Source organism: Meles meles, chromosome 13 (assembly GCF_922984935.1).
Source record: "Meles meles chromosome 13, mMelMel3.1 paternal haplotype, whole genome shotgun sequence".
Lineage (NCBI taxonomy): Eukaryota > Metazoa > Chordata > Mammalia > Carnivora > Mustelidae > Meles > Meles meles.
The window spans coordinates 9,086,613-9,111,680 of record NC_060078.1 but is presented as its reverse complement, the minus strand read 5'-3'; the positions used below and the strand labels follow the sequence as shown (position 1 = coordinate 9,111,680).

The 25,068-nt window shown below is 38.8% G+C and overlaps 1 protein-coding gene across 12 annotated transcripts in view; it reads right to left on the bottom strand.

The window, feature by feature from the left end:
• RYR2 (ryanodine receptor 2) overlaps positions 1-25,068 on the bottom strand; it is a 749,188-nt gene that overhangs the window by 148,914 nt on the left and 575,206 nt on the right. For all 12 annotated transcript variants that reach the window (XM_046026812.1, XM_046026816.1, XM_046026818.1 and 9 more), the window contains 12 exons: positions 24,520-24,610; positions 22,233-22,373; positions 20,555-20,718; positions 18,261-18,339; positions 16,126-16,215; positions 15,215-15,352; positions 13,424-13,501; positions 11,677-11,752; positions 8,110-8,233; positions 7,532-7,647; positions 3,855-3,919; positions 2,719-2,840 (listed from right to left, as the gene is read on the bottom strand). In XM_046026812.1, the coding sequence (XP_045882768.1) occupies positions 2,719-2,840; positions 3,855-3,919; positions 7,532-7,647; positions 8,110-8,233; positions 11,677-11,752; positions 13,424-13,501; positions 15,215-15,352; positions 16,126-16,215; positions 18,261-18,339; positions 20,555-20,718; positions 22,233-22,373; positions 24,520-24,610 (1,284 nt within the window). The remainder of the gene's footprint in view (positions 1-2,718; positions 2,841-3,854; positions 3,920-7,531; positions 7,648-8,109; positions 8,234-11,676; positions 11,753-13,423; positions 13,502-15,214; positions 15,353-16,125; positions 16,216-18,260; positions 18,340-20,554; positions 20,719-22,232; positions 22,374-24,519; positions 24,611-25,068) is intronic.

Genomic DNA, 25,068 nt, shown 5'->3' with positions numbered 1-25,068 from the left:
ATATTGACCCTAAATTACTACATTCTACACTCTTTATGTTGTTATCTGCATGGAGAAAATAGCCCCCCTTCTGAATCTATGACCTGCATGTTTTTTTAAGACCAATTGTGAATTATCATGACTTTTTCATATCTCTAGCCTGTCCATACCCATCCCATGTGGCCTCACTTAACTCTGAATCCCACAGCACTGCATGGCTCTCTTCTAGAATGGGATTTCTACTCCCACACCCAGCTATTACCAGGTACCCTCCTGAAGTGCAGAGACCACACCTTACCCTTTTTCACAGACTTGATCATATAGTAAATGCTCAATACACAACGTCTAGAACCAAGAAGCATCTAACATCCAATGGAAACAACCCGTTCTTAAACATGCAAGTTAAAGTAGACCCACGCAGCTATACCACTACACACAACTGTTAAAATAAAAATTAAAATGATCACTTCAGGTTCAACCTGTGTATGAAGCCATGAGTGCTTATCCACCATGGCAGGGCCAGTATTTTTGGTTCTATTTTGTCCTCATTTTTTTTTAACCTATTTTATTCACTGAAGTAATATTTAACTGAAGCAATAAGAAATCATACATTTATAAGTCTCAGTGATTTCATTTTAACACGTCAAACAAAAGTTTTAGTTGGTTTTTGTTACTTTCATGGTGATTTCGGTTGTTTTAAGACACATTTTTATGATTATAAAAGCTTTTTCATTTTAAAACCTTTAAAAATACACAAAACGAGTAAGAAAAAAAAAAAAAACTGCTATACTAGCCCCAAAGAAAACAATTATTAAAATCAAGTTTCTTCCCTACCAGTATTTTTCCACACATATAAATTTAGGTTTTTAAAAACTCTGGATCTGTACTATCTAAATATATATTTTACTTTTTAAATACTCATTGTCATAAGTTATTACATATTTGCATGCTTAGTTTTAGTGACTGGGCAACATTTTGCATGTGCCATAATTTATTATTACCTTAATTCATTTTTTCATTCCAGAATTTCTGAGCTTAAATTCTGTCTACGTTTGGTGCACAGGTGCTGTGATGAAATTAAGCGACTCCTATTACTATGCGTCTCAGTCTTGTATGCTGGAATTTTAGACAGATTTCTCTTTTGGAAACAGTAATGGGAAAAGTAAAATTTGCCAACCCTTTTTCAGGAGGCGAAGAAAAACTGAAGATGACATTATAGAAAACATTCTGGTGTGGTGTTAATAATGAAAAGGGGGTATCTCAGGCCCCAAACCACATTAACTGAGCTGGCACGGAGTAGCAATGCTCGTCTGATTTATTCTGAGGGAGAGCCGGCAAAGGAAAATTTAGTTCCTTCTGAGGTCAGGGAACAGTTTAAAGAACAAAACGTAATGGAGATAAAACATGATACAGGAGAGAGGAAAGAATAGAGTTTGTGTATTTGTATTTTTTCCTATATTCTCTGACTGCACTGCATCTTGGTCTATGTAATTCAGTGGCATCTTCATCAACAACTCTGGGAACAAAGCTGCTGTTACAAAAGACTTGGGGTGCTGGGGGGTTGGTAGTGAGGAGACTTTGCAGTATGGGCAACTTGATGCCCTGGCACTTCCAGCTCCCTAGAAGCTCCCAGTCCCCTGGGGATGGTGATCCTGTGAAATGCAGAGGGATGGGCCTCTCTCTCCTGGGGCAAGAGGAAACAAGACCCTGCCAAAGGGAGGCAGGGGAGGGGATTCACATCTTGGAAAGTAGCCTCTCACTCCTCTGGGTAATAAGGTGGGTGGAAACAAAGTGCGCCAAAGGATGGATTCTCTGTTTCCTTAACTGTAATCACTTTTACTGACTTCACAGGAAGATCATTATTTGAAGATGTTTGGGGTCAATTTTAACCTAGTTGCAATCTTACATCACATGACATCACAGATCATTAAAGTCAAGTTCAAATCCAAGGAAAGCTTGTATTCTTTGTCTAGGTTACTCACTTTCATAGAAATTTGTTTTCAAACATAATCTAAAACCTGGGTGTGGACTCCTGTGCAATTTGATAATCCAAAAATAGATTTGCTGAGTAATTGATTCTCACGAGTACTAAATTTTGGCAGAATTTTGAAAAATCAGACTCGAAATACCCAGCAGAACTACAAATCAATCTGCAAGGAGCACTTGGGGTTCAAAGAGAAAAGAGAAAGCCTTGCTAAGATGCCAGCTTGAGTGGTATGAGGGGAAATCTTTGGCAAGTATGTATTTTCATGTCATTTTCTTCCACAAATGGTCATTATTTTCAAACAAACATTGGAAAAGATAATTTCGGTAAATGGGGTTTTGGCCTCCAGAAAAATCCCTGTATTTTTCAAAATTTGGGCAAAAATAATAGATTCGGAGAAATTTTAAAGCAGGTAACGTGAAAAGCACCACTGATGTCAAATACTAATCCAGTGATGTCTGTACTCGTGGATTCTACCGGGTGCCTTATTCCTTCTATTCTGCATTCTATTTAGCAGCAAAATAGAGGAAAATTCAACATTTAGAACACACACATTAACCTGCATCCTCCTCAGAGTGTTTGATTCCAAAGGGCACCACGGGTCAGGAAGCTGGGGGCAGGAGTGGGGGCCGTGGGGAGTGAGGGGAATGGGGGGGAGGGCACCCCACGTGTTCCCATTAAGGTCTCCTACGGCTCTTTCTCCAATGCAAATACATTTCACTCAACAAGAGTCTTTATTTTATGGAGCTGTTTACCTAGTCACCATTTCTTTCTCCTTGTTTGATGCTTGTCCTCCAGAACAAAGAGGTCGGCTTGCTGCAGACAAGAAGTATAAACGATGGTTTTTGAAATACTGATCGATTAAAGGAAGAACAACCTGAAAGAAAGGAAAAGAGAACAGATCTACACAGTGGGCTGAGGCTCTGGAGCAGCCAGAGTTCCATCCACCCTCTGCAGGTTCCCACTGTCTGTAGCCATGCTCATCATGAGTATAATCCCTGGGATATAGTCTGACCCATGTGAGTGAATGAACCCAAGAAGGAGAACCTGCAACGCTTTGTCTCCTTCCCTTCCTGGCTGAGAGAAAGTTGATGAAGGAGCCAGGCCAAGAGCAGATTATTGATATATTCTTATTAAATGGAATGAATACTAAAAATTGATATAGTTGATAGAGAAACAGTTTATCCTCTCTCATCTTCAGCTTCCCCATCTGCAAAATGAGGAAGACGAAGGTCCCAGAATAAAGATTATATAGTAAAGCTTTTTTTTTTTTTTTAAAGATTTTTTATTTATTTGACAGAGAGAGATCACAAGCAGGCAGAGAGGCAGGCAGAGACAGAGGGAAGCAGGCTCCCGCTGAGCGGAGAGCCCGATGCGGGGCTCGATCCCAGGACCCTGGGATCATGACCTGAGCCGAAGGCAGCGGCTTAACCCACTGAGCCACCCAGACGCCCCTATAGTAAAGCTTCTTATAATGTAAAGCTTGTAAATTTTATAATTTATAAGTGGACAAATGCTTTTCCTCTTTATAAAAGAAATGCTCATACATTTTTAAATCATTACAACCATCGCATATTAAGAAGTAGGTATTTCTCTTCTCTGTCATTTGATAAAAGCCCCCCAAAAGGGGAACGTTGAATTAGACTCCATAGAAATGGAAGTGATCTGCGAATTATGGCAGGAAGAACAGTAAGTTAAAGTTTATGACCAAGTATCCTTGCAACAAATTTATCCCACATGATTCAGAAGCACTTATTTCTGTGCCAGAGAATATTTACTTGTAGAATTCACATTTGTAGACCAGTAAACTCTGGAAGGAGGCAAAGATCTAGAGAGTATATTTTGTAAACAAACATACTGAAGCAAAAGCAAAACGGATTGTATACTGTACTTTAGCGAAGAACTTGATTTCTTGTTCATAAGGGAAATGTTCTCCTTTGCATCTGCTGCCCCCATCTGTAGACAGTAAGAGTTGTTAGGAACATGTCTGACTTCAAACATTACAAGATACCCACCCAAAATGCAACATTTAGAACACACTGCTCAATGTGCTATCCTGGGAAACCAAACACAGAAAGGCATCCAAAATATCAAGGCTAACTTCATCCAGCAGAATAATAATTTTTCAAAAGGATTAAAAAAAAATATCCAAACCCAAATAAAAAATTCATTGAGCTACCCCATACATGGGGTTAAAAGAGCTCACACGCTGGTTTAGCGTTACAATCTTCTTGACACACGTGTAGGGGGCAAGTGGAAAAAAGTAAAAATCCCACCTCTTCTCTCAGTAGGAAAGAAGCTCACGGCAGTGAGCAGAGAGAGTACAAACTAAGGAATAAAATTGGTGACATTTTAACCCTGGTGCCAAGTAAAGGGAGTTACTTCTTGCTGTGACCGAGAGTTACAATATTACTATACCAATTAAAAAGCTACAGGAAGCCAGCCTGGGATGGGAGGGTGGATCACGACCATAATATTAGATGGGAAAATTAACATGCGGCTCAGAAAGAAGGAAGTTCACTTATGTCACTAGATAATTTCCATAAGCAAAGCAAAGACATCCCAGTTTTCCCCAGGGTTTAGAAAATGATTTCGAGGTTAAGAACTGATTGATCTCATGCATTTAGCTTGGAAGTGGCCTTTTACACCTTCTTCATGCATACAGAAGAGGGTTCCTGCACACAGAAGAGGTAACAATGGGTATAATAACCAAGATGATACGCAGATCACACCGGAGAGCAGAAGATTTCAAAAACTGAATATAAAGTTTTAGTATAATTTATAAGCCGAGCTTCCTTATTTTATAAGAATCAAACTGACTTCTGCTAGAAAAAGTTATTTGGTAAATAGAAATAAAAGCAATTGAGATATATTTCATTAAATCGGAGAGAGGAGTTGGGGAAAAGTCTTAGGAAATTTAGGTAATATTTTCTAATATCAGAATAATGCTCTTCCCATGAATATGTAGAGGAAACTTATGCCTTTTTTATATTCACAGATTTCATTTGTGTACACTTTTAAATTCAATCTCTCTCAAAAATATTGCATAAAATGGCTAGATCCACTTCAGGGGCTTTCTCATATAAACTATGTCTTGACAGTTTTGCACATAGCTAAAGATGCTGGCATTTCAAGGAACTAACTAGGAAACATCTTTCCTTTTTACATTATACATTTTAACAAAAATGCTGATGTGCAAACTCCTGATGGAGAGAATATGATGTAGATATAACACAAAACTCGGAAAAAGGGATATGTGCATTCTTACTATGGCCATTAGCCTCAGATATGTTGCAAAGGCAGTAAATTTACAGATAAAGGAAGGCATGATAGAAGTTTCATTTGCAATGACAATGGAAAATTAAAATTAAAATAAATGGAAACAATCCCAACTCTGCTCCTCTAACAGAGTTCTTGGTCATAGCCAACTGAAAAAGGAACATGTGGAAAAAAAAAAAAAAGGCCCTGAATTTCTTGGGATCTACATTGAGCTTGCCTCGCTTTTTGCCCAGAACTGGGGTTAGAAGACCCTCTACCCTGTGGAAAGAAAGAAATGCACTAAGTGGGTGAATTTGCAGCCAGGGTCTCACCACTCCCTCTGTACAAACACTGGCTTGAATACAATGTGGATAAAGCCCAAACACATTTACCCATCACATTTTTGTTTCTGTTATCCATGAAGGGTTAAAAAAAAAAAAAAAAAAGTTTTTCTTAATACCCTGATTTTGCTTTCCTTCTTCCCTCTTGACAAAAAGAAGACCGAATTTGAGTTGCTACTCATATCAGATCCTTTTCAATGTGCTTGAGAAATTTCAGTATTTAGCTATATGCACAAAGACTTCCAAAATTTATCATGGCCTCATTTTTTTTTTAAAGCAAATTTCATTAATTGAGACAAATTTGCTACTTTTCAGGGTGACTCATAAATTGTATTTTTTAAAATTATTGCATGAGCTACAGAGAGATTACATATTATAAATTAGTTTGCACAGTTGGCTTTTGTGAAAAAGATAGTTAAAAAGATAGTTAAGAAATTCAAAGTACAGGGGCGCCTGGGTGGCGCAGTGGGTTAAAGCCTCTGCCTTCGGCTCAGGTCATGATCTCAGGGTCCTGGGATCGAGCCCCGCATCGGGCTCTCTGCTCAGCAGGGAGCCTGCTTCCCTTCCTCTCTCTCTGCCTGCCTCTATGCCTGCTTGTGATCTCTGTCTGTCAAATAAATAAATAAAAAAAATCTTAAAAAAAAAAAAGAAATTCAAAGTACAGCACGTGGCTACAGATAAGGAGCAGGTTGAGAAATTAGGAGGCTCTTTAAGAGAACAGGATTCAACTGGAAAATCTTTCATCCCATTAGGTATGATCAGGAGACCAGGAACAAGAAAATACCAAAGCTCGAATTTCGATGAACTTTAATCTGACGTGCCAAAAACAAAGACCTAAATCCTAAGATTCCTTGGTCAGGATGGGTTTGTGGAGGATATATTTATTGCTAAAGGATCTAGGACTATGGGCCCTGAGGAGAAGTATTGAAAAGCAGAAAGAATGAGGATTAAAAAACAAAAATAAAAATAGGAAAAAAAAAAAAACCATGAAAAAGAAAATAAAAAGATAATTACCAGAACGTACTGGTTTTTCCAAAGGGGACATCTTAATCCTTAATCCTTCTACCTTAATACCAACCAGGGGCTAGAAAATGATCTGACATGAAGCTCAGTAATTAACAACTCAAATTTTAAGTCAGTAGTGCGGAGGACAATCCTGAAATAAGATGTGAGAGGAGGCTGTTTTGAAAATCCATTCTGAATCTAAGACAAAAACAAGGAGTTCCTAAGGTGCCTGGGTGGCTCAGTCAGTTAAGCATCTGCCTTTGGCTCAGGCCATGATCCCAGGGTCCTGGGATTGAGTCCCGTATCAGGCTCCCTGCTCAGTAAGGAGTCTGCTTCTCCCTCTTCCTCTGCCCCTCCTCCCACTCATGTTCCCCCCGCTCTAATAAATAAATAAACTCTTTAAAAAGATTAAAAAAAAATAAACCAAGGAATTCTCTTCATACTTTGGGAGCATGGGGCCACATGGGAAAGAGGACTTCCATTTTACTTTGACAGGATAGCAAAGTGCTCTGCATCGCAAACACTCTACCATAATTGTGTGTCCCTACAAAGGCTAAACTCAAGCCCTTCACATTGCCTAGAAAGTTTGGGGATCCACAGTTTCAGTTTTCTCAAGAGCATGGGCATTAATTTCATAAGGAAAGATTTAGCTCTATCTCCATTTCTGATATCCATCCACAGTGTCTTTCAAAAATAAAAATAAAAAATCAATGCCAATAAACAGTATAAGGAGAAAAGAATGGTATGTTTTTTTTTTTTTAAGGTTTCTACATTTACTGATCTCTAAGAACGTGTTTGCCTACTGACTGTTAGACTCTGTTTAGAAACAGAATGGGTAGACAGCGTTTATACTTCCCGGGAACAGACCAAAACCAGTCTGGCAGTCTGCTGTCCGAGACCCTGATGTTGTCAACATGAAGAGTAACAGACACTGGACCGTTAGTAATGGGACGATGGTACCTACCAAACTCCAGGATATACTGATGGGCTTCGTCTACATAGCGAATGAGTTGCTGAAGGAAGCTATAGGCAAATCGTTTCTCAATGGACGGTGTGTCCAATTCCAGGTCCTTGAATCCCCTAGGGTAGCAAAAATAAAATACGGAAATCAGTTCCTACAAAGACTATTAGGGGTACCATTTTGCTTAAAATGTACATGTGGAATATATAAAAATTGGAAAATGATCTAATATCCTTGCAGCTACAGGCAAAAGTGAGATTCAATTGATAAGGAATACTTTGCATCTGATAAAAAAAAAACCTCTCGAGAATAACCCTATTATTAAGCAAAAAAAAAAAGTCGCCTTTAGAGAAACAGAGGGTCATTTTTGTCAAAAATTTGGGCCCAAAGATGGATAGGATTTAACCTAAGCCATGAAAGGAACCAATCAGGTGGCCAACAGCCAAAGGCTTTAATATTTCTGATGTGTTTATTTTGGAGATACTAAATAGCACAGAATCATTTTCAGCATTAAATTTGACAGGGACAGTTAAACACTCAGTCTTCGTAACAAGAATGCGTAATGGTAGGTATGCTTTTACCTGGATACAGCGTAGCCATTGATCTGCAAGAACTTGAGGATGTCCTGTGCTTTTTCCCTATCCTTGGCCTTCTCTTTGGCTGTCAGCGTATCATAGGGTACCAGCAGGGGATGGTTTCCACCTCCTGAGAGCATGCCCAGACAAGAACACAGCATTGCAATTAGAAAATACTCCAAAATGTGATAGGACCACGGATAGGACTTCTGGCGTCTTCCTATTAGACACGGAGTATGTACACGTTGTGTAAGGCTCTTGCCTTTCCAGTGCCTTTAATGCTCTGATTATTTTAGGAAACCCATTCAAAAAAGGACGGCACATATGCCTTCCAAGAGGCCTTTAAAATATGGACACGAGGCATTTGTGACATCACATGTCGATGACATGTGCAATCACAGGGGAAGGGAGAAGCAGCCATATTCCTCTCTCCATCCAAATGAATTCTGGATGTGGAGTGTGTAAATACACCAAAACATACACAGCATGAGCTAGTGAAATTACAAGCATGTTTCAAGGGATAGGCTTCATTCCCCACCCTTGAGAGACAGAACAGGGAAAAAAAGTATTAAATAGGAATTTTTAGTACACCTCCCCGACCCAGCAGTACTTTAAAGTCACACATTCCACACAAACCTATACTTATCTGCTAATTTTAAAGCTAATCTCTCTTAAATATCTCCCAAGAGCAGCATACATACTTGACTGATTAAAAATTCTGACAAGTATCTAGGTTTCTAGTTTACCTATTTTAGTGAGAAATACAAAAGTGCATTCCTTTTAGATTTAGAAGATATTGAAATTTTTAAAGAATTAATAATGAAAAATGTCTCTATAAAATTACAGACTTTGTAAAAAATTTTTGTAAGGTTTATAAAAGTTTCAGAAATCGCAGGGTAATTCCAGGTACAAAGATCTGATGAGCGGTGTGCCCCAGATATAACGTTTATGAAACACAGATGGGAATATATTTTCAAAGGGATGCTGAAATTTCCTGAAACCAAGCTGCTAATGGGAATTCCAGAAAAAAGTACTTAAATATTTGGCTTGAACTGTGGGGGCAACATAGAGCCTATAAGATCAGCATCCAATATGATGTGGCCAGGAGCCACTTAACCAATCATAAACAATGAATTTGCCTGACAGGTGAAAGAAGCAATCAAAAACCGCAAAGGAGAAAATGCCATGGAATCACGCACTGAGCTTTCTCACCACTAGATGGCAGTATACTATCATAAATGCAAAGGGACAGGCCTTGGCTAACCAAGGAACACTGCTTGTATTAAGGATCTGTCAGTAATTTTATAGTTTGGTATGAACAGTATTGACTATAATGCAATTGTCAGAAGACAACAGAAACCAGCATTCGATGAACAGCAAGAAGGATATAGAATATGTTATTAAGCACACTGAGAACAGATTTGACTTCTACTGTAATCAAAGATGTAACAGGATGTTTTATGGAAAAAAATGTATAAATCAAGCATCTAATTTAATCACCCTGCAATCATCTCCTATTTTGAACTCCACTAATTCATTTAGTTCTTTATTCCCAGAAAATTATATTATTTTGGCAACCACAATGATTTGGGGGTCAGATACCTGTACCAGATACTCAAGGAAGGAGATGGAGAGGGTAGGAGAGAAAATAAAAAGCCCAGGATGGGTTGGAAACTAGAGTGTGCAGCACCTGAATGGATTTTTTTTAGGTGTCTAGGTGTGTGACAGATTGTAAATGACCTTCTGTTTCTAGCTGCCTCCTTGTTCCTGACTTCCTGTGCTTCTCTCCTGTTCTTTCCTCCGTCCCTCCCCCCCCTTTCCTCCCTCTCTCTTTCTCTCTCTCTCTCTCTCACACACACACACACACACACACACACACACACCCCACAGGCACTAAGACATAGGGACTGAGACAGGCACCTCCTCCATGCCAACCCAGATCTCAGAAGAAGCAGCATGGTCAGGATACAGGTTGGGGTCAAAGTCCCCAGAGGAGAGAACAAATTTGAGGAAAGACTCAAGTCATTTCTTTCCTAAAGCTGTTCACAGCCTCTAGCTTATCTTCTTTCCAAGACTCATCTCTCACCTTTGTTGTTCCTAACAACATAAAGCCAAGACCTAGCACTGTGTATTCCAACACCTCTTCTCCTGGTCTGCTGTTTCGGTCCTCAACCACTCACTTTCTCCTTCAAAGGGGGAAGATTACGAGGAGTAAGAAGAATGACTAAAGGTTCTGCAGACTCATATCACCACCTTGCCCCATAGCCTGGCGCACCCAGGCCTGTCTCCCAGCCAGGCAGTCTGAATCTGGACCAATGCCAGCTGCCCGCTGAGATCCGGGTGTCTCACTTACAGGTGGATCGCTTTCAAATCTACACTGACTGTGGGATCCCTAAGAGCTGGCTCAGAAATGGACCAAGCCACAGTGATGGAAAGCTACTTGGGGAAAAAAAGAGAACATATTTTTTTCACGTCATCTGCCTGCATGAAAAATGGGAATTTTGTTGACTAGTCACTTGGATGATGTCTCTTCAAGAATTCCACTAAGCAAAACTCTATGCCACTATGAATCAGTGATCCATCCATCCGTCAGCCAACCAAACATGTGGCCACTCATTTAACAAACATTCATGGAATGCTTCTAGAAAAACAGGCCCAGCCCTGAGTCGAATTTTGCAACAGGCAATTGTGGTGTAAGGACTCCTTTCTGTTTATTTCCATGACTGATTCTAATGTGTGCTACTGTTTCCTACTGTTTGATGCCCGGTCACATCACAGCTCTAGTTTTAACCCTGAAATACACTGCCCTTCAAAACTATCTCCCATATATTTTTATTTATGCCAATAAATAAGAAACAGAATTTCTTGATGCCTAGAACTAAATGTGGCAAAGGTAACAATGTGTGGTCCTGACCTGGAGACAGTTACATTCTCAGTGAGGGAAAGAAATCCATGTAGGAAGTAATGAGAGGTGTGCGCGTGCACCCACACACGCAAACACGTTTATAGACCAATACAGAATAGATAATGATGAGAGAGATCATCAGTGTGGGATACACTAAATTGAAGAGGTTATTTATGCAAATAAATTAAGAAAAGATTTGAGAAAATGATTAAGAATATTTAGTCACTTTAGTATTTAAGAAAAACAGCAGAAAAGAAAAGCAAAACATGTAAGGGACAAGAGCATGACTATACTGGGCCCAGCAGAGAGGGTGACTGGAAATGGGAAGGCACGATGTGAGAAAAATATTTAAGTTAGGGATAGAAGTCAGGGAGCGAGGTCTGAGAAATGCACAGAATACCTTGAATGTTGGAATGAGAACAGGTATCTGCAAGCTAAAACGGGCCTGAGAGAGCCATCGGAATTCTGAGACATGAAGAAAGGTACACTCGCAGTCAGGTCATTACAGAATTTCCACCTGAAACTGCTACAAGCGTATTTGAACTATTCTAAGAAAACAAATGTATAGTAAGTTCTCATTCTCAAAAGACCGTTCCATCCATTTCAGAGATTCACATAGTCGCACTCTGATTGTTTTTTTTTTAATCAGGATTTTTAGAAAATATTACCTTTGGATTCCAGCTCCATTTTCTTTTTCTTTGCCCATATATTGTGGTAGTTTTCAGCCATCATTTCTGCCATAGCCTTAAGTGAACAAAATATTTAGCAAGTAAGTTATAGTTTAAGGAGTAGAAATAGAGAAATTTGCTTGTCAATAGGTAATATCATAACATACTTTAAATTAATAAATCATAGTGTGTCAGTGCTAAAATACCTTTAAAAGATCATCAAACACAACTCTTTTTTTAAAGATTTTTTTAAAAAAGATTTTATTCATTTATTTGGCAGAGAGACAGCAAGAGAGGGAACACAAGCATAGGGAGTGGGAGAGGGAGAAGCAGGCTTCCCACTGAGCAGGGAGCCCGATGCGGGGCTCGATCCCAGAACCCTGGGATCATGACCCGAGCCAAAAGCAGACTGTTAACGACTGAGCCACCCAGGCGCCCCGAACACAAGTCCTAGTTGGAATCTGAATCCCGAATAATTCTACCAGCCTGTGAAACCATGCAGCAGTAAATAGCAGAGGTGATCTGATGGGAATGATTCTTGTTATTTATAATATTCAAGGACACAGGTTTTATTAATTAAATAATGAAATTTCAAATTAGCTGTGAACTTTAACAAAAAAAAATCTATTTATTTGCATGTTCTTATTGTAATCTCCAAAGCTTTAAAAGACAATCTAAACTTTATTAAACAGTGAATGCAAAGAACCTAGAGGGACATTTTAGATTCCACATCTGTCCCAAACTTAGGGAGAGATCAGAGAACTTAGACAAACCACATTAACCTTTCTGTGGACTTTTTTTGTTTTTTTTAATTTATTTGAGAGAGTGAGAGAAAGAGAGAAAATGCGTGTGCACAGGGGGAGGGGCGTTGGAAAAGAATCTCAAGCAGACTCCCACTTGACTGGGGAGACCAACACAGTGCTCGATCTTGCAACTATGAGACCATGACCTGAGCTAAATTCAAAAGTCAGACACGTAACTGACTACCGAGCCTCGGAGGCTCCCCACTGTGGCCTTTGCTTATCAAAATCTTATCTAAAATCTTATCTCAATCTTATCAAAAGATAATATTGCCTCTAACATTCTCTCTTCTCCTTTTGATTTTCAAGTTCACTATCTCATTTTAAGATCTCGGTCCAGACAAGAGCAACCACAGAGGGCAAGCCAAACCATTTAAGATAATTAATATGAACTACTACATAGGGTTTCTCTTTATGTATTTATTTCTCTTGGATCAATACTAATGATGCCAATACTGTTGTTTGATCATCATACTGACCTGTTGACTTCTGATACAAGACAACACATTTTCTTTTACTCAAATCAGCCATTTCAAAGTATGCTCCTTCCTTAGCGACCAAGGAGAACAGATACAACTATGGACGGAGCAGGCAGGATGCCCCCGGTTTCCTTGGATAAACGACTTAGAATACACATTCTTTAATGAGTAACTGAGGGTACCCTTAGGCAGAGCATGACTAATTCCTGATTTATTCTCTTCTCACACACTACTTCATTATAGTGGGATTTTTTAAATAGCCATTATCTTTAAGGAAAATATGTTATCCAGAAGAAACATCCTAGAAAAAGTTATATCAACTTTAAAAGCAATTAAGGTCCATAATTTTCAATTTCACAGACCCTTTATATGATCACCACATTCAAATAATTCATGTGGAAAAGACAGGCAGGAAAGCGTCACAGTCGGCTTTTTAAAATGATGCTTTTAAAAGTCCGTAACACTTACGTGCAGGTCTCTGGATAGTGTGACATTGCTCATGTCAATGGCTCGGGGACTATACCCATGTGCGGCATCCACAGAAACCTAGGTGATTTATGTGACAAAAAATGGAGCCTAATTAAAAGCCCAGTGGAGACTTAAGGCAAAAGTCAGAAATACAGGACAAATAAACTTCCACACGTCATGTTGCATCAGATGAAACCGGCAAGTATCTGGACAAACTTAGTTCACAAACGTATCTAGCAAATTAAATGCTGTTTGGGTGTCTGATCATTTCAATTGATGACTGAATAACATATCCCAACATCTCAGGGACTGCCAATCCCAAAAGCTAATGATCAGAATTCCACAAATTGTGCAATGAACCCAATATTCTGAAACACTACCTTCATCAAAGGATCCCCTGTATTCTTGGGTTTCTTACATATTCAAATTAGCTGCATAAAATTTATTCTTCCTCATGCAAACAGTAATTAATCAAAGAGGGCAATATTAGCAAATGTTTTAGCGGGCCAAATGTTAAGACAAAATACAGCCAACTCTTTAATTCTAAAAGTATTTCATACAGTGGTCAACGATTAACCAAGTTATCCCCAATAACAAGGAAACTTAATTTCTGAATTTTGGTAATTTCTGAATTTTGGCATTTTTATAAAATGAAACATACCTTGTTATCAACTGTAAGACTTCTCGTACTGCTCTGTGCTTTTTTTTTTTTTTTTTAAGATTTATTTATTTGAGATGTGGGTGGCAGGGAGGGCAGAGGGAGAGGGAAAAGCAGCCTTCCTGCTGAGCAGGGAGCCCAACATGGGGCTCAATCCCAGGACCCTGGGATAATGACCTGAGCTAAAGGCAGGCGTTTGACAAAAGAGCCCCCCAGGCGCCGTACCCTCACCCCACACCCATCTCAAGGTCTTTAACTTTGATCATACTGGCAAAGCCCAAGTAAAGCAGTATTTTCACTGATTCCAGCAACTGGGGATCATCTTTGGGAGCCATATTCTGGCCAACACAACATCTATAATCAAATTATTGTTCTCTCCAAGCGCTGCTGTGTTCCCTACCTTACTCAAATTAGCCACCCACCTGACAGGCCAGTCTGGATCCCATGATGATCACCTTGAGTACTCCTCATCCACCATCCTATATCACACAGTCACAGAATTCTGTCTCTTCTACTTCAAAAATATCTCTAGGATTTATCCATTTCCCTCCATTCCCACTATCTTTGCTCTAATTCAGACATTTAATACTTCTGTTCTGTTTCGTGGTATGTCTACAATATCCTTCCCAAGGAATCGGCCTTTCTGTCTTCAATCTCCCCCTTCTCTGATTCATTCCCCATTCTGCTGTCAGAACTATATGACCAAAATGTTTGTCATTCTCTAAATTTTTTTGCTATACAGGAAACATCTGTGGGCATGGATGGAGTCTTCCTCATCTTAGTATTCTCTGTAGCACCAAGCCCTACTTCATCTGCTCCATGATGATAAAATGATTCCTAATCTCACAGATACTGTAGCAAATGTCTACCTTTTTTTTTTTTTTAAGATTTTATTTATTTGACAGACAAATCACAAGTAGAGAAGCAGGCAGAAGCGGGGGTGGGGGGCAGGCTCCCTGCTGAGCAGAGAGCCCCATGTGGGGCTCGATTCCAGGACCCTGAGATCATGACCTGAGCCAAAGGCAGAGGCTTTAACCCACTGAGCCACCCAGGTGCCCCTGCAAATGTCTATCTTAAAACTGATAAAAAACAGAACTAGGCACGAGCAGTGGATTCGCCAGTGTGGTTCTTACCTGACTTGTCTGAGAAATGCGACGCGTCCGATTGTAGAGGGCCATGCTGTCTCCCTCCCGAGTTCTCTCAATCCTCCAACCCCATGCCAGCATGGTTTTTAAAGACTCTTTGATTGGCCAGCGATAAATTTCTTTTTCCTAGGGACAAAAACAAAGAGGGGAATAAAGGGCGTGGACATGATGAATCCGAATGAAAATAAAAAATCTGAAATAGGCTGCCTCTCCTTAAAAAGAAAAAAGATGGACATCGTTCACTTAAAAAAGAAAAGGTAAAATAAAATTTCAGAAAAGCAGAGTGTGAGTAGAGATTTACTTTGACCAAGACCGCTAAGAGGGATCGCAGCTTATTACTGCATGGAGGTTAATTTCCTTTAGTTTCCCCGCTTCTGATACTTTGTATAGAAACTAAAAAGGAGAAGCAGTGCCAGATTATATGCTATGTATGTGAAGGCTTTTCTGAATAAACATCTGAATAGACAGATAAGAATAACTCTCCCTCCGTAAGCACCAAGCTACAAAGTCCTGTATTTTTCAAGATACTGACTATTCCCCCACAGTAGTAAAATACATGAAAACGTATAAATAATAATCATTGTAAATTACTTCATTATCCCTCATCAAGAAACTCTTAAGCATGATAAGAATATTTTCCAGAGTCCTTAAAAATATGGGGGAAGAATAAAAATTTTAAAAGGACTGAAAAATACTAAGGAGATTAATACACTGATAGAATTAAATACTGATAGAAAATGAGAATAGAGAAGACAAGAGACAAAAGATAAAAAATGGGACCTTTAAATAAAGGATTTTTTTAAGTGTATACAATAAGACATTTAATAAGAAAATACATCATAAAAATTTCAAAATAAATTATAACTATATAACCACACACACACACAAAAAGCCCTCACCTTTTCGGATAATAGTTTATATGGCTTCATTAATGGTTGAACTTTAGACGAGTCTGAATATATTTCTCCATAAATCCATCCATTTGCCAACTTAAAAAAAATCATCAAAATTATTTTACATGGATTAGTTGGGGAGAGTGTAGGTGTGCATGTGTTTAAATACATTTGGTAAAATAAATCTAAATAAACCAAGCCATTAGGTTCTGAATCCCACCCAGCATAAGTCAATATAAAGAGTTCCACCCTGACCAATATTATTTTTGAGTAATCACTGAGAGTAATTCTATTCACCCAGAGATTAAACATACCCAGTCTTCCTTAAACAGACCCAGGTCTGTGACTGGGTCATGAGCACCCCCCAGGAGCAGACTACGGGGTGCCTGGCCCCCACGACAGTGATTCTGCCACATCGTGTGAACCTCCACCTAAGATGTTCATTATTTTTTTAAAAGGTTTTATTTATTTATTTGACAGACAGAGATCACAAGCAGGCAGAGAGACAGGAAGAGACAGAGAGGGAAGCAGGCTCTCTGCTGAGCAGAGAGCCCAATGTGGGGCTCGATCCCGGGACCCTGGGATCAGGACCTGAGCCAAAGGCAGAGGCTTTAACCCACTGAGCCACCCGGGTGCCCCTTTTCATTATTTTTTTAATGCTTTTTTGAAAAGCTCATTTTTAGAGGAAAACTGGATGATTCTGCTTTATGGAAAAGCTTTTCTGAATAATGCTTCCTGTCTGTCCGCTCCAGTACTCAGCGATCTCTCAACACGTTTGTTCCGCATTATTTTGCTCACATACGTATTCTGTATCCATCACCGCTTCCCCAGCTCCTCTCCCGTCCGCCTACGGACTCCGAGGAACCGAACGGGAACCCCTCAGGACAGCCTTCCTGGACACTTCCTCCCCATCACCACCAGCTCAGGACCCAACAGGGTCTTTATGGAAAACAGAACTTGACTCCTACTGACTCACCTCGGAAGTAAACCTACTGAACAAAGAGCCACATATTTATCAAACCAGAAAGAGGGTTTCTCAGGAGGAGACCGACTGGCTGAGGCAAGACATGAAATCGATAGGAAGTCCAGCCAAGTAACACGAAGCTGCCCTACAAACACAAGCGCTGCAGAACCCGTCCTGTTCGACCTTCACTCTGCCAGCAAAACGTGTTTATCTCTGATTCCTGGGTCCTCAGCTCAATTTCTCTGACAAAAACTCACGGCTGTCATCTCTCAAATGTAACCAGGCTCAACACAGTGTGGGTACTCGGCCACAAGCTTTGAGAGAATTTCATGGTAGTGCGACATGTGTTACTTATCTCATTTGCTTGCACCATTTTTTTGGGGGGGGACAACACAGACATGTCTTCTGGCTATGTGATTTATTCTTAGTGACCTGCAGATCTCCTCAGTAGTAAGACACACGACAGAGGAGTGAAAGGTGTAAACAATCACTCAATTTCAATTAATAATTTTCAAGGTTTTAGCTAACATAAAATTACATATAAAGTTTCTTCCAAAAGATTTCTGAGCCTCACCTTTTCTGATAATAGTCTGAATGGTTTCATTAATGTCCGAAGTTCAGATGAGTCTGAATATATTTCTCCATAAATCCATCTGTCATGATTATTACTTGTACTTATGATTACTTTGTACTCCCACAAACAATATGTGTTTAGAAACTAGATTTATGACTTCATAGAACTTTTATTCCTAAAACTGTGTGTCTTATTAAAAAATTCTTTTTTAAAAAATATTTTATTTATTTATTTGAGAGTAGGGGGAGGGGCAGAGGGAGAGAATCCTCAAGCAGACTCCTAACAGTGCACAGAGCCAGACTCAGGGCTCGATCCCACGACCCTGAGATCCTGATGTAAGCTGAAACCAAGAGTCTGTTGCTCAACTAACTGAGCCACCCAGTCACCCCCTTATGAACAAATATCCTATTCATATGTGTATTACACATAGGTTAATGGCAGAACTAAATACTGTATCAGCAAATCATAATTAAATGTTCTTTCCCAATCTAGACACCGCTTTCACTTTAAAGTAGGAAATGGTCACCGTCAGAAATATCTGAGCGGTGACCCATCATTGGGTATACTCAGTCCTGAGTTAGAATGTGATACTCTGACTTTTACCTTGTCCATTGACCATTTGTCATGAGAATGTTCTGCATACTTGTTAATGAAGTATTCCAACTTCTCGGGAATTGTAATACTATGAGAAAAACAAAGAAGAGAAAACTTGATTTTTTTATAGGATTTACAGGAAATCACACCAATAATTTACTCACAACTTATGACTGCATAAATCCCACTGGATGCACAACTCTTAAAAAATCATCTTAACAAGCTATTACTTTTCCATAGTGTAGGAACAAATTTAAACTCAAGCTGTAATGTTCTATCTGCTCATCTTAAATGAATTCATACATTATTATGGCTCAACATAAGTTATATATGATAAAAATTATATATAATATAAATAAAAATAATTAAAATATACTCAAAGATAAGGACAATAGATTATATCAAAATATTTTTTTAAACCTGAATCAAGATACGGTTAGACTTAATGAGCTTAAAGACATACTTCTCTTCCATATTCATTCTTTGAACTTATTCTCCCTTTTTGACTTACACCTCATCTACAACAACTATAAGTGGGTAAGAGATGGCTGAAATCTGGTTACATTTTTTAAATGTACTAAAATTCTAAATTAAGTCATACAACTGGTGATGTGTTAATGATTTTACATTTCATGGTCTACATATAGCATTCTAACGTTAGTAATACGGACTATAGTGAAACGTAAGCTCTTCATGCTTTGTGATAACACTTATTTTTGGTTCCTTTCATATCTAATTCATATTTGATTTCTTGAACAGATGTTGAGTGCATGTGAGTGATAACCAAGTCTGATGGTAAATATAGGACTTGGGAATATTAAATATATTGATGAATGGAAAATTATATACATATAATTCCATTCATTCACACACATAACTTACTAACACAATTACCATTGAGAACTGAATTCTTAAAAAAAAAAAAAAACCTAGCATAATGAGACGGTTTACTGTTCTTTTTTAACAATGTTATCAGTCAGTAATTGAACTACAGGACACAGACATATTTAAGAAATAATATATAAAAATCACAGAGATGTAGAAATGATTGATATCAGTAAGTAAACCTAATCTGGTAAGAATTCCCCAAAGGGACAAGCCTAGGCAAATGAATACACATGCCCGATGGTTGTTAATTAATTAGAGTTAATTAATCAACACCAAGGCCATGACATGCTCTGATGTTATTTTAAAATCCTGGATTATACTATATGTTAGCAAACCACAAACTTACCCATGTAGGAACTGAATATGTGATAGTCTGATTTACTTACATTGAAGAGATACAAAGGATCAATCACATAAGCCAAATACTGGGGGGGGCAGAGTCTTTTCTCACAGGACTGTCATCAAATACCAAACATGCAAATGTAAGGCATTATCCAACTAATGGCATACCACTCGGGATGAAATTTTGATCTGTTATGGAAGCTAAACCAGCCGGGGGCTGCCCAGAAGCCTAAAAGTTGAACTCCCAAGCAAATTCAGATGCTGTGGACAGTAGCTACCAAGTGACTCCCTTGCTAACCACTGATGGTACAGGGTCATCATGGAATCGATAAGATAATGTAGCACGAAGAGTCAGCTTTCCTCCCCAATGGGAAACCATGGTCCTACTCAAAGACAGTAACAACAGAAATGCTGAGACTCCCAGACACCTGAGACATCCCACGTGCGAAATGATTTATGCAACTAAGTACAAGTAAGAATGTTGATAATGTTAAGTAACATTTTATCTGTGGCTAAGGGTATTGCACTGCAGTCTAACTGCATGCTCAATTTTCCACCAATATTCTCATGTGATATTCCCTGGAATCCCATACTTTGCTTTATGATGTTGAACATCAGCTTCTGCCCCTGGGCTCTGCTGAGATGTGGTGATGGTGGAGTGACGTCCCACAGCTCACAGGAACAGCTTGGTCCTGCATGCTGGTATCACCCCCGTCAGAGATGATAGACAGAGGTTGGCTGCAGTTTTTAATAAACACTCAGGGTCAATTTTCAACTCAAGATAGAGCCGATGGGCTTTCTTGATTCTCATCACTGTAGGTATTACCCTGCAGTTATATACGGAGAACCTGGGTTCTGATGAGTATCCTACAAGGTACATCTTGTCTACTTCTGATATTTGGGTAATCATAATTATTACGACTATCATTTCATCAAGTAAAGGGACCCCTATCAAAAGGATACCAATTCAAAGGGGGCATGGATTAGAGAAAGTTCACTTTAGTACCTTATTCAATTTCAGACTTCACACATCATTTACAATAAAAATCTGCTGCAATAGAAAGAGTCCATACTTTGAGGTATCAACAGGTTGTGGGTTAAAGTTCCCTTCAGAATCCATTGATGACTGTTTTTCCATCATACTGACATAATTTGACTCCATGTAGTCTGGGGGCAAAGCTCCCGCAACTGCACTCAGGCAAGGCAGTGCCAGTTTGAAAAGTTCTTGTTCATATTTCTGGGAAGAAACAGAGGATCAAAACAAACCAACCAACAAACAAAAAGAAAACACACACACACACACACACACACACACACACACACACACGACAAAACAAAATAAACAAAAAACACAAAAAAACTCTGTATTACTATTGAGCACAAGTTGTCAAAATGGTTGCTGTGGCTGGCAAGATATTTTATTTTTTTAAAAGATTTTATTTATTTATTTGATAGACAGAGGTCACAAGTAGGCAGAGAGGCGGGCAGAGAGAGAGGGGGAAGCAGGCTCCCTGCAGAGCAGAGAGCCTGATGCGGGGCTCGATCCCAGGACCCTGAGATCATGACCTGAGCTGAAGGCAGAGGCTTAACCCACTGAGCCACCCAGGTGTCCCTGGCAAGATATTTTAAGCAAAAAGCAGAATGACCCTAGGCTAACTTAACTCCCTTACAGAACTCTTCCTCTAGCAAATGGGAAATACAGCCAGAAATCCCACCAAACAGGAGAAAGGCTGAAGCCAGACCGACTGCCATTACCATTTAAGAAGAAAATCTTGGCTTCTTCAAGAGTGGTTCTCCAATAATTTATGAAATCAATCTGAATGTTCTAAATGTATAACATGTCTTGATGACACAAACATAATTTCAATCAATTGCATAATTATAGAATATTGCTACACCATATTATAAAGACTACATAAAGGGACATTCTGGAGAGTAAAAAATTTTAACCAATCTGTATCATATTACAAAGGTCTAAAAAATAAAATGCTAAACTAAGAAAGAAATTCTATTGGGAGTATGCACAAACAAAATTTCTGGGAAGTGTTATTTGTACATTAATTACATAACTGATTAAATTTATATTTATGATTTTTTAAATAAAAACTTATTATTATTTAAAAATTCACAGCAAACTTCTGGATATCTTGCTCCACTTGTCTAAGATTGTGTATCCAGGAATTCAAACTGATTTGGATTAACAATTTAAGCAGAAGCTTACAAAGCAGGCTGTTCTGATTTTCCATGAAGAATGATCCCCACCCCAGCCTTGTGAAAATACATCAACTATTCCTTATAAATCTGCCAACTATTACAGGATATCACATATAGAAAGCAACACAGAGTGACTTAAATCTCCCTAGGAGCAAAGCAGAAAAGCCACTAAGGGCACTGGAATATTACAATTATATGAGATTGCGTTTGTTTATATTTGACTAGATTTCTTCATGGTTTTAAGATCTAGTGACCAGGGAGGGTTTGAGTCTGGGTAAGTCCAAACACACCAGAAACTTAACCACGTGCATAATTTCCCAAAATGCTTAGCCATTTTAAGTTCCGAAAGTGTTATGATCACAAGGAACAGGTTACCATAATGGTTACTGAAATCAAATATAAGTGGCATTCTCAACGTTTGTTAGACATTGAAAAAAAAGGAAAAAGAACTAAGTCTTAATAAGACAATATTTCACTAGGAATATTTATAGCTTTTAAATGACTGCATCACACAAAGTCCATAAAATCTTAAATCACCTTTTGCGACAGGGCGTCAAAGATGCCCCAAAACAGCTTTCTTGATAAATGAAGCTCTTCTTCAGAGGCAGCTCCAAAGTTCCCCCACCCTCCAGGCAAACAGTAATATTTCCAGCATCTTTCATAATGATTTGTCAGCAGCTAGGGGAGAAAACAGTTATAAATGCAATGAGTGAAAGATACATTTTCATTTTTCCCATTTCCATTTGACATTCAAATGCCATGTAATAAGGTCAACTGAAACAAAACCGCTCAATCTCCTGTGAATTCTTCTGGAGAACACTATTTATTACCTTATATATAATGCCTGTTTAAAATTTAACACTGAGCAGTATGAAGACCCAATGCCCAATGTAACTCCTAACTGCATCTTGGACAGCATTCTTTATGAGGCTGGCTAGGGATGTATCCCTGGTCCTATACTTGTTGCTATCATTTGCTTGGTTTTATGAATCATGAGCCTTTGGACAAGCACAGGTGTGCTTAATGAAAGGACTGATGTCAGGATGACCCAGAGGCTCAAGGGAGTATCTCTAGGGCGCAGCAGCTGAAATGTACATTAGAAGGGAAATCTACCTCTGAGCATTTTTGCTTCCTTTTTGCCAATCCTTAATCACCACTCTTTAAGCTTTGCTCCAGACCTTCAACCTCTAAGTAAACTTCCCAGACTACTCCATTTCAGTAATGTCTTTACCTACCTTTCTTTGGTGGTTATTTACCTATATTTTATTTTGCAAATAAAATATAAAATATTTATTTTATTTTACCTATATTTTATTTTACCCATATTTCTTTGGTTATGCAATTTATTATCTTGCCGAGCGTCTGTGTTCATCTTTGGTTTTCGTCTGTGTGCGTCTGGTTTGTTTCGGACTACACTATAAGTTTAAAGTCAAGGATAGAATCTTCTAATTCTGTAGTCCTTCATCATTTCATTTTTGATCTTTAAACTAACAAACATACACGACCACCTGAATTAATAAAATGATCTCTATGCATCAACTATAAAATTTTTGGACTCTCTTTTCTGTCACTAAGGAGGGAAATAGATCAAATAGGATGGATGTTATTAAAACAAACTACATCTCTTACTAGAGAAATACTTCCAGATTGGTCTCCCTCTCAACTACAAACCACACACACACACACACACACACACACACACACACACGCGCGCGCGCGCGCACATGTGCACACATACACAGGATTTAGAAATCTCAAATGATGAAACAGTGAGATCGAGTGTGTTCGGATTAGCTTGGAAATATCTACAACCTGAAAGAGTTTATCATATAAAGTAATACTATCTCTTTTTTCAGGTACCTTCCAGCTCATCTGTATGAAGAAAATTTTGTATGGAAAAGCTCTTCCAGAGGATAAAAACTGTAAAAATGGGATTTTCAATAAGGATATCATTATTCTGCCTCATTCATTAATCTAAATTTGTTAAACCAAAATGAATTTTTCAGGGATAAAGACCATATCTGCCAGATGTCTAGGGCTGCTGAGAGTAAGAGCTCAAAAAATTGACTCATTTTTATCTCGAACTTCTTTTTGCCATCACTGTTACTGGGTGGCCATGAGGAAAATGAGGTTTACCAGATGCCTGTGCAGAAAGGCTCCCCATAAAACAGTTACAATTACAATTACACGTTCTATGACCTCCATCCACAGACTGTGCTATTAAATGTATTAGGACACACCAAATATTCTAATCCTCAATCTGCATTGTGATATTAGATGAGAGAAAAATATTCTCAGGTCAGTAAGACAGTATGAGACTCGATCATTCATGAACAGAATAATGAAGGACAGAGAAAATGTCTGATTCTTCTATACTTAGTGACAAACTGTGAACAGCATAGACAGAGAGGTTATCTTTGAACCCTATGACATAATATTTGGAAACTGCCATGTTTCCAAATGGGTGTTTGGACAGCCTGCTCTTTATCTCCAGAGGCTGCTAATATTTCAGGCCACATGTACTACATGTTTTCCACCCTTAAGAATACTTTGGCTCATGTTTTCTTTGTGGCCTATTTTCCCGAATGACTTCTATTTCCATTCACCTACAGGAAATCAGTCTTAAAACTTCCGTGATCTTTCAGGACTTCTTTTATTGTGATGTGCACAGTTCTCAAATTTATACGCCTGCTTTCCATGAACTGGAAGAAATTTTCCAGCATTGAAAACCAAGCATGGCACTTCTAAGAGACGTGCGTGTTGAAGAGGAGAACAGTCAAGAGGACCCAGTAATCCCGTAACTACAGATGTTCCCCCTACTCACCTTAAGAGGCATCTTTGCGTGTTCATTTAATAACGGGACGTCAAATACTAATCTTCGGAGCAAGTGCTGCATCATAGAAGGTCTCAGTTGGCTGGTGGAACAAAGTTTATTTTAATAATGAAGGGAAGTAAAAAAAAAAAAAAAACACAAAAAACCCAAACCAAACCAAAACAAAACAAAACAAAAAAAAAACAAAAATGAAGGGAAATGTCTCTAAACTAAGGAAATAATTCATAAAACTATGTAAGCCAAGAACCTGTACCTACACCTCTCTTCAGAAGGGGTTACTTAGGTGCCCCCCAACCAAAGATTAGCCCACTGCTACACAAACATAAAGTTACATTTCCAATTCATCTCTATCCCGTAGATCTGAGGCCCACTCCCAACTGGCCACAGATGTTCCTCTTCTCCCTTTACTTCCCAAACACCCACCACCACAGACCCTTGCTCCAGTAATGTAAGTGCTTCTTCCCTCACTCCACTGGCTGGGAAGGGTCTTCCATGACTGAATTAGAAGCAAACACAAGAGGAGTGTTGAAAACAGGAGGG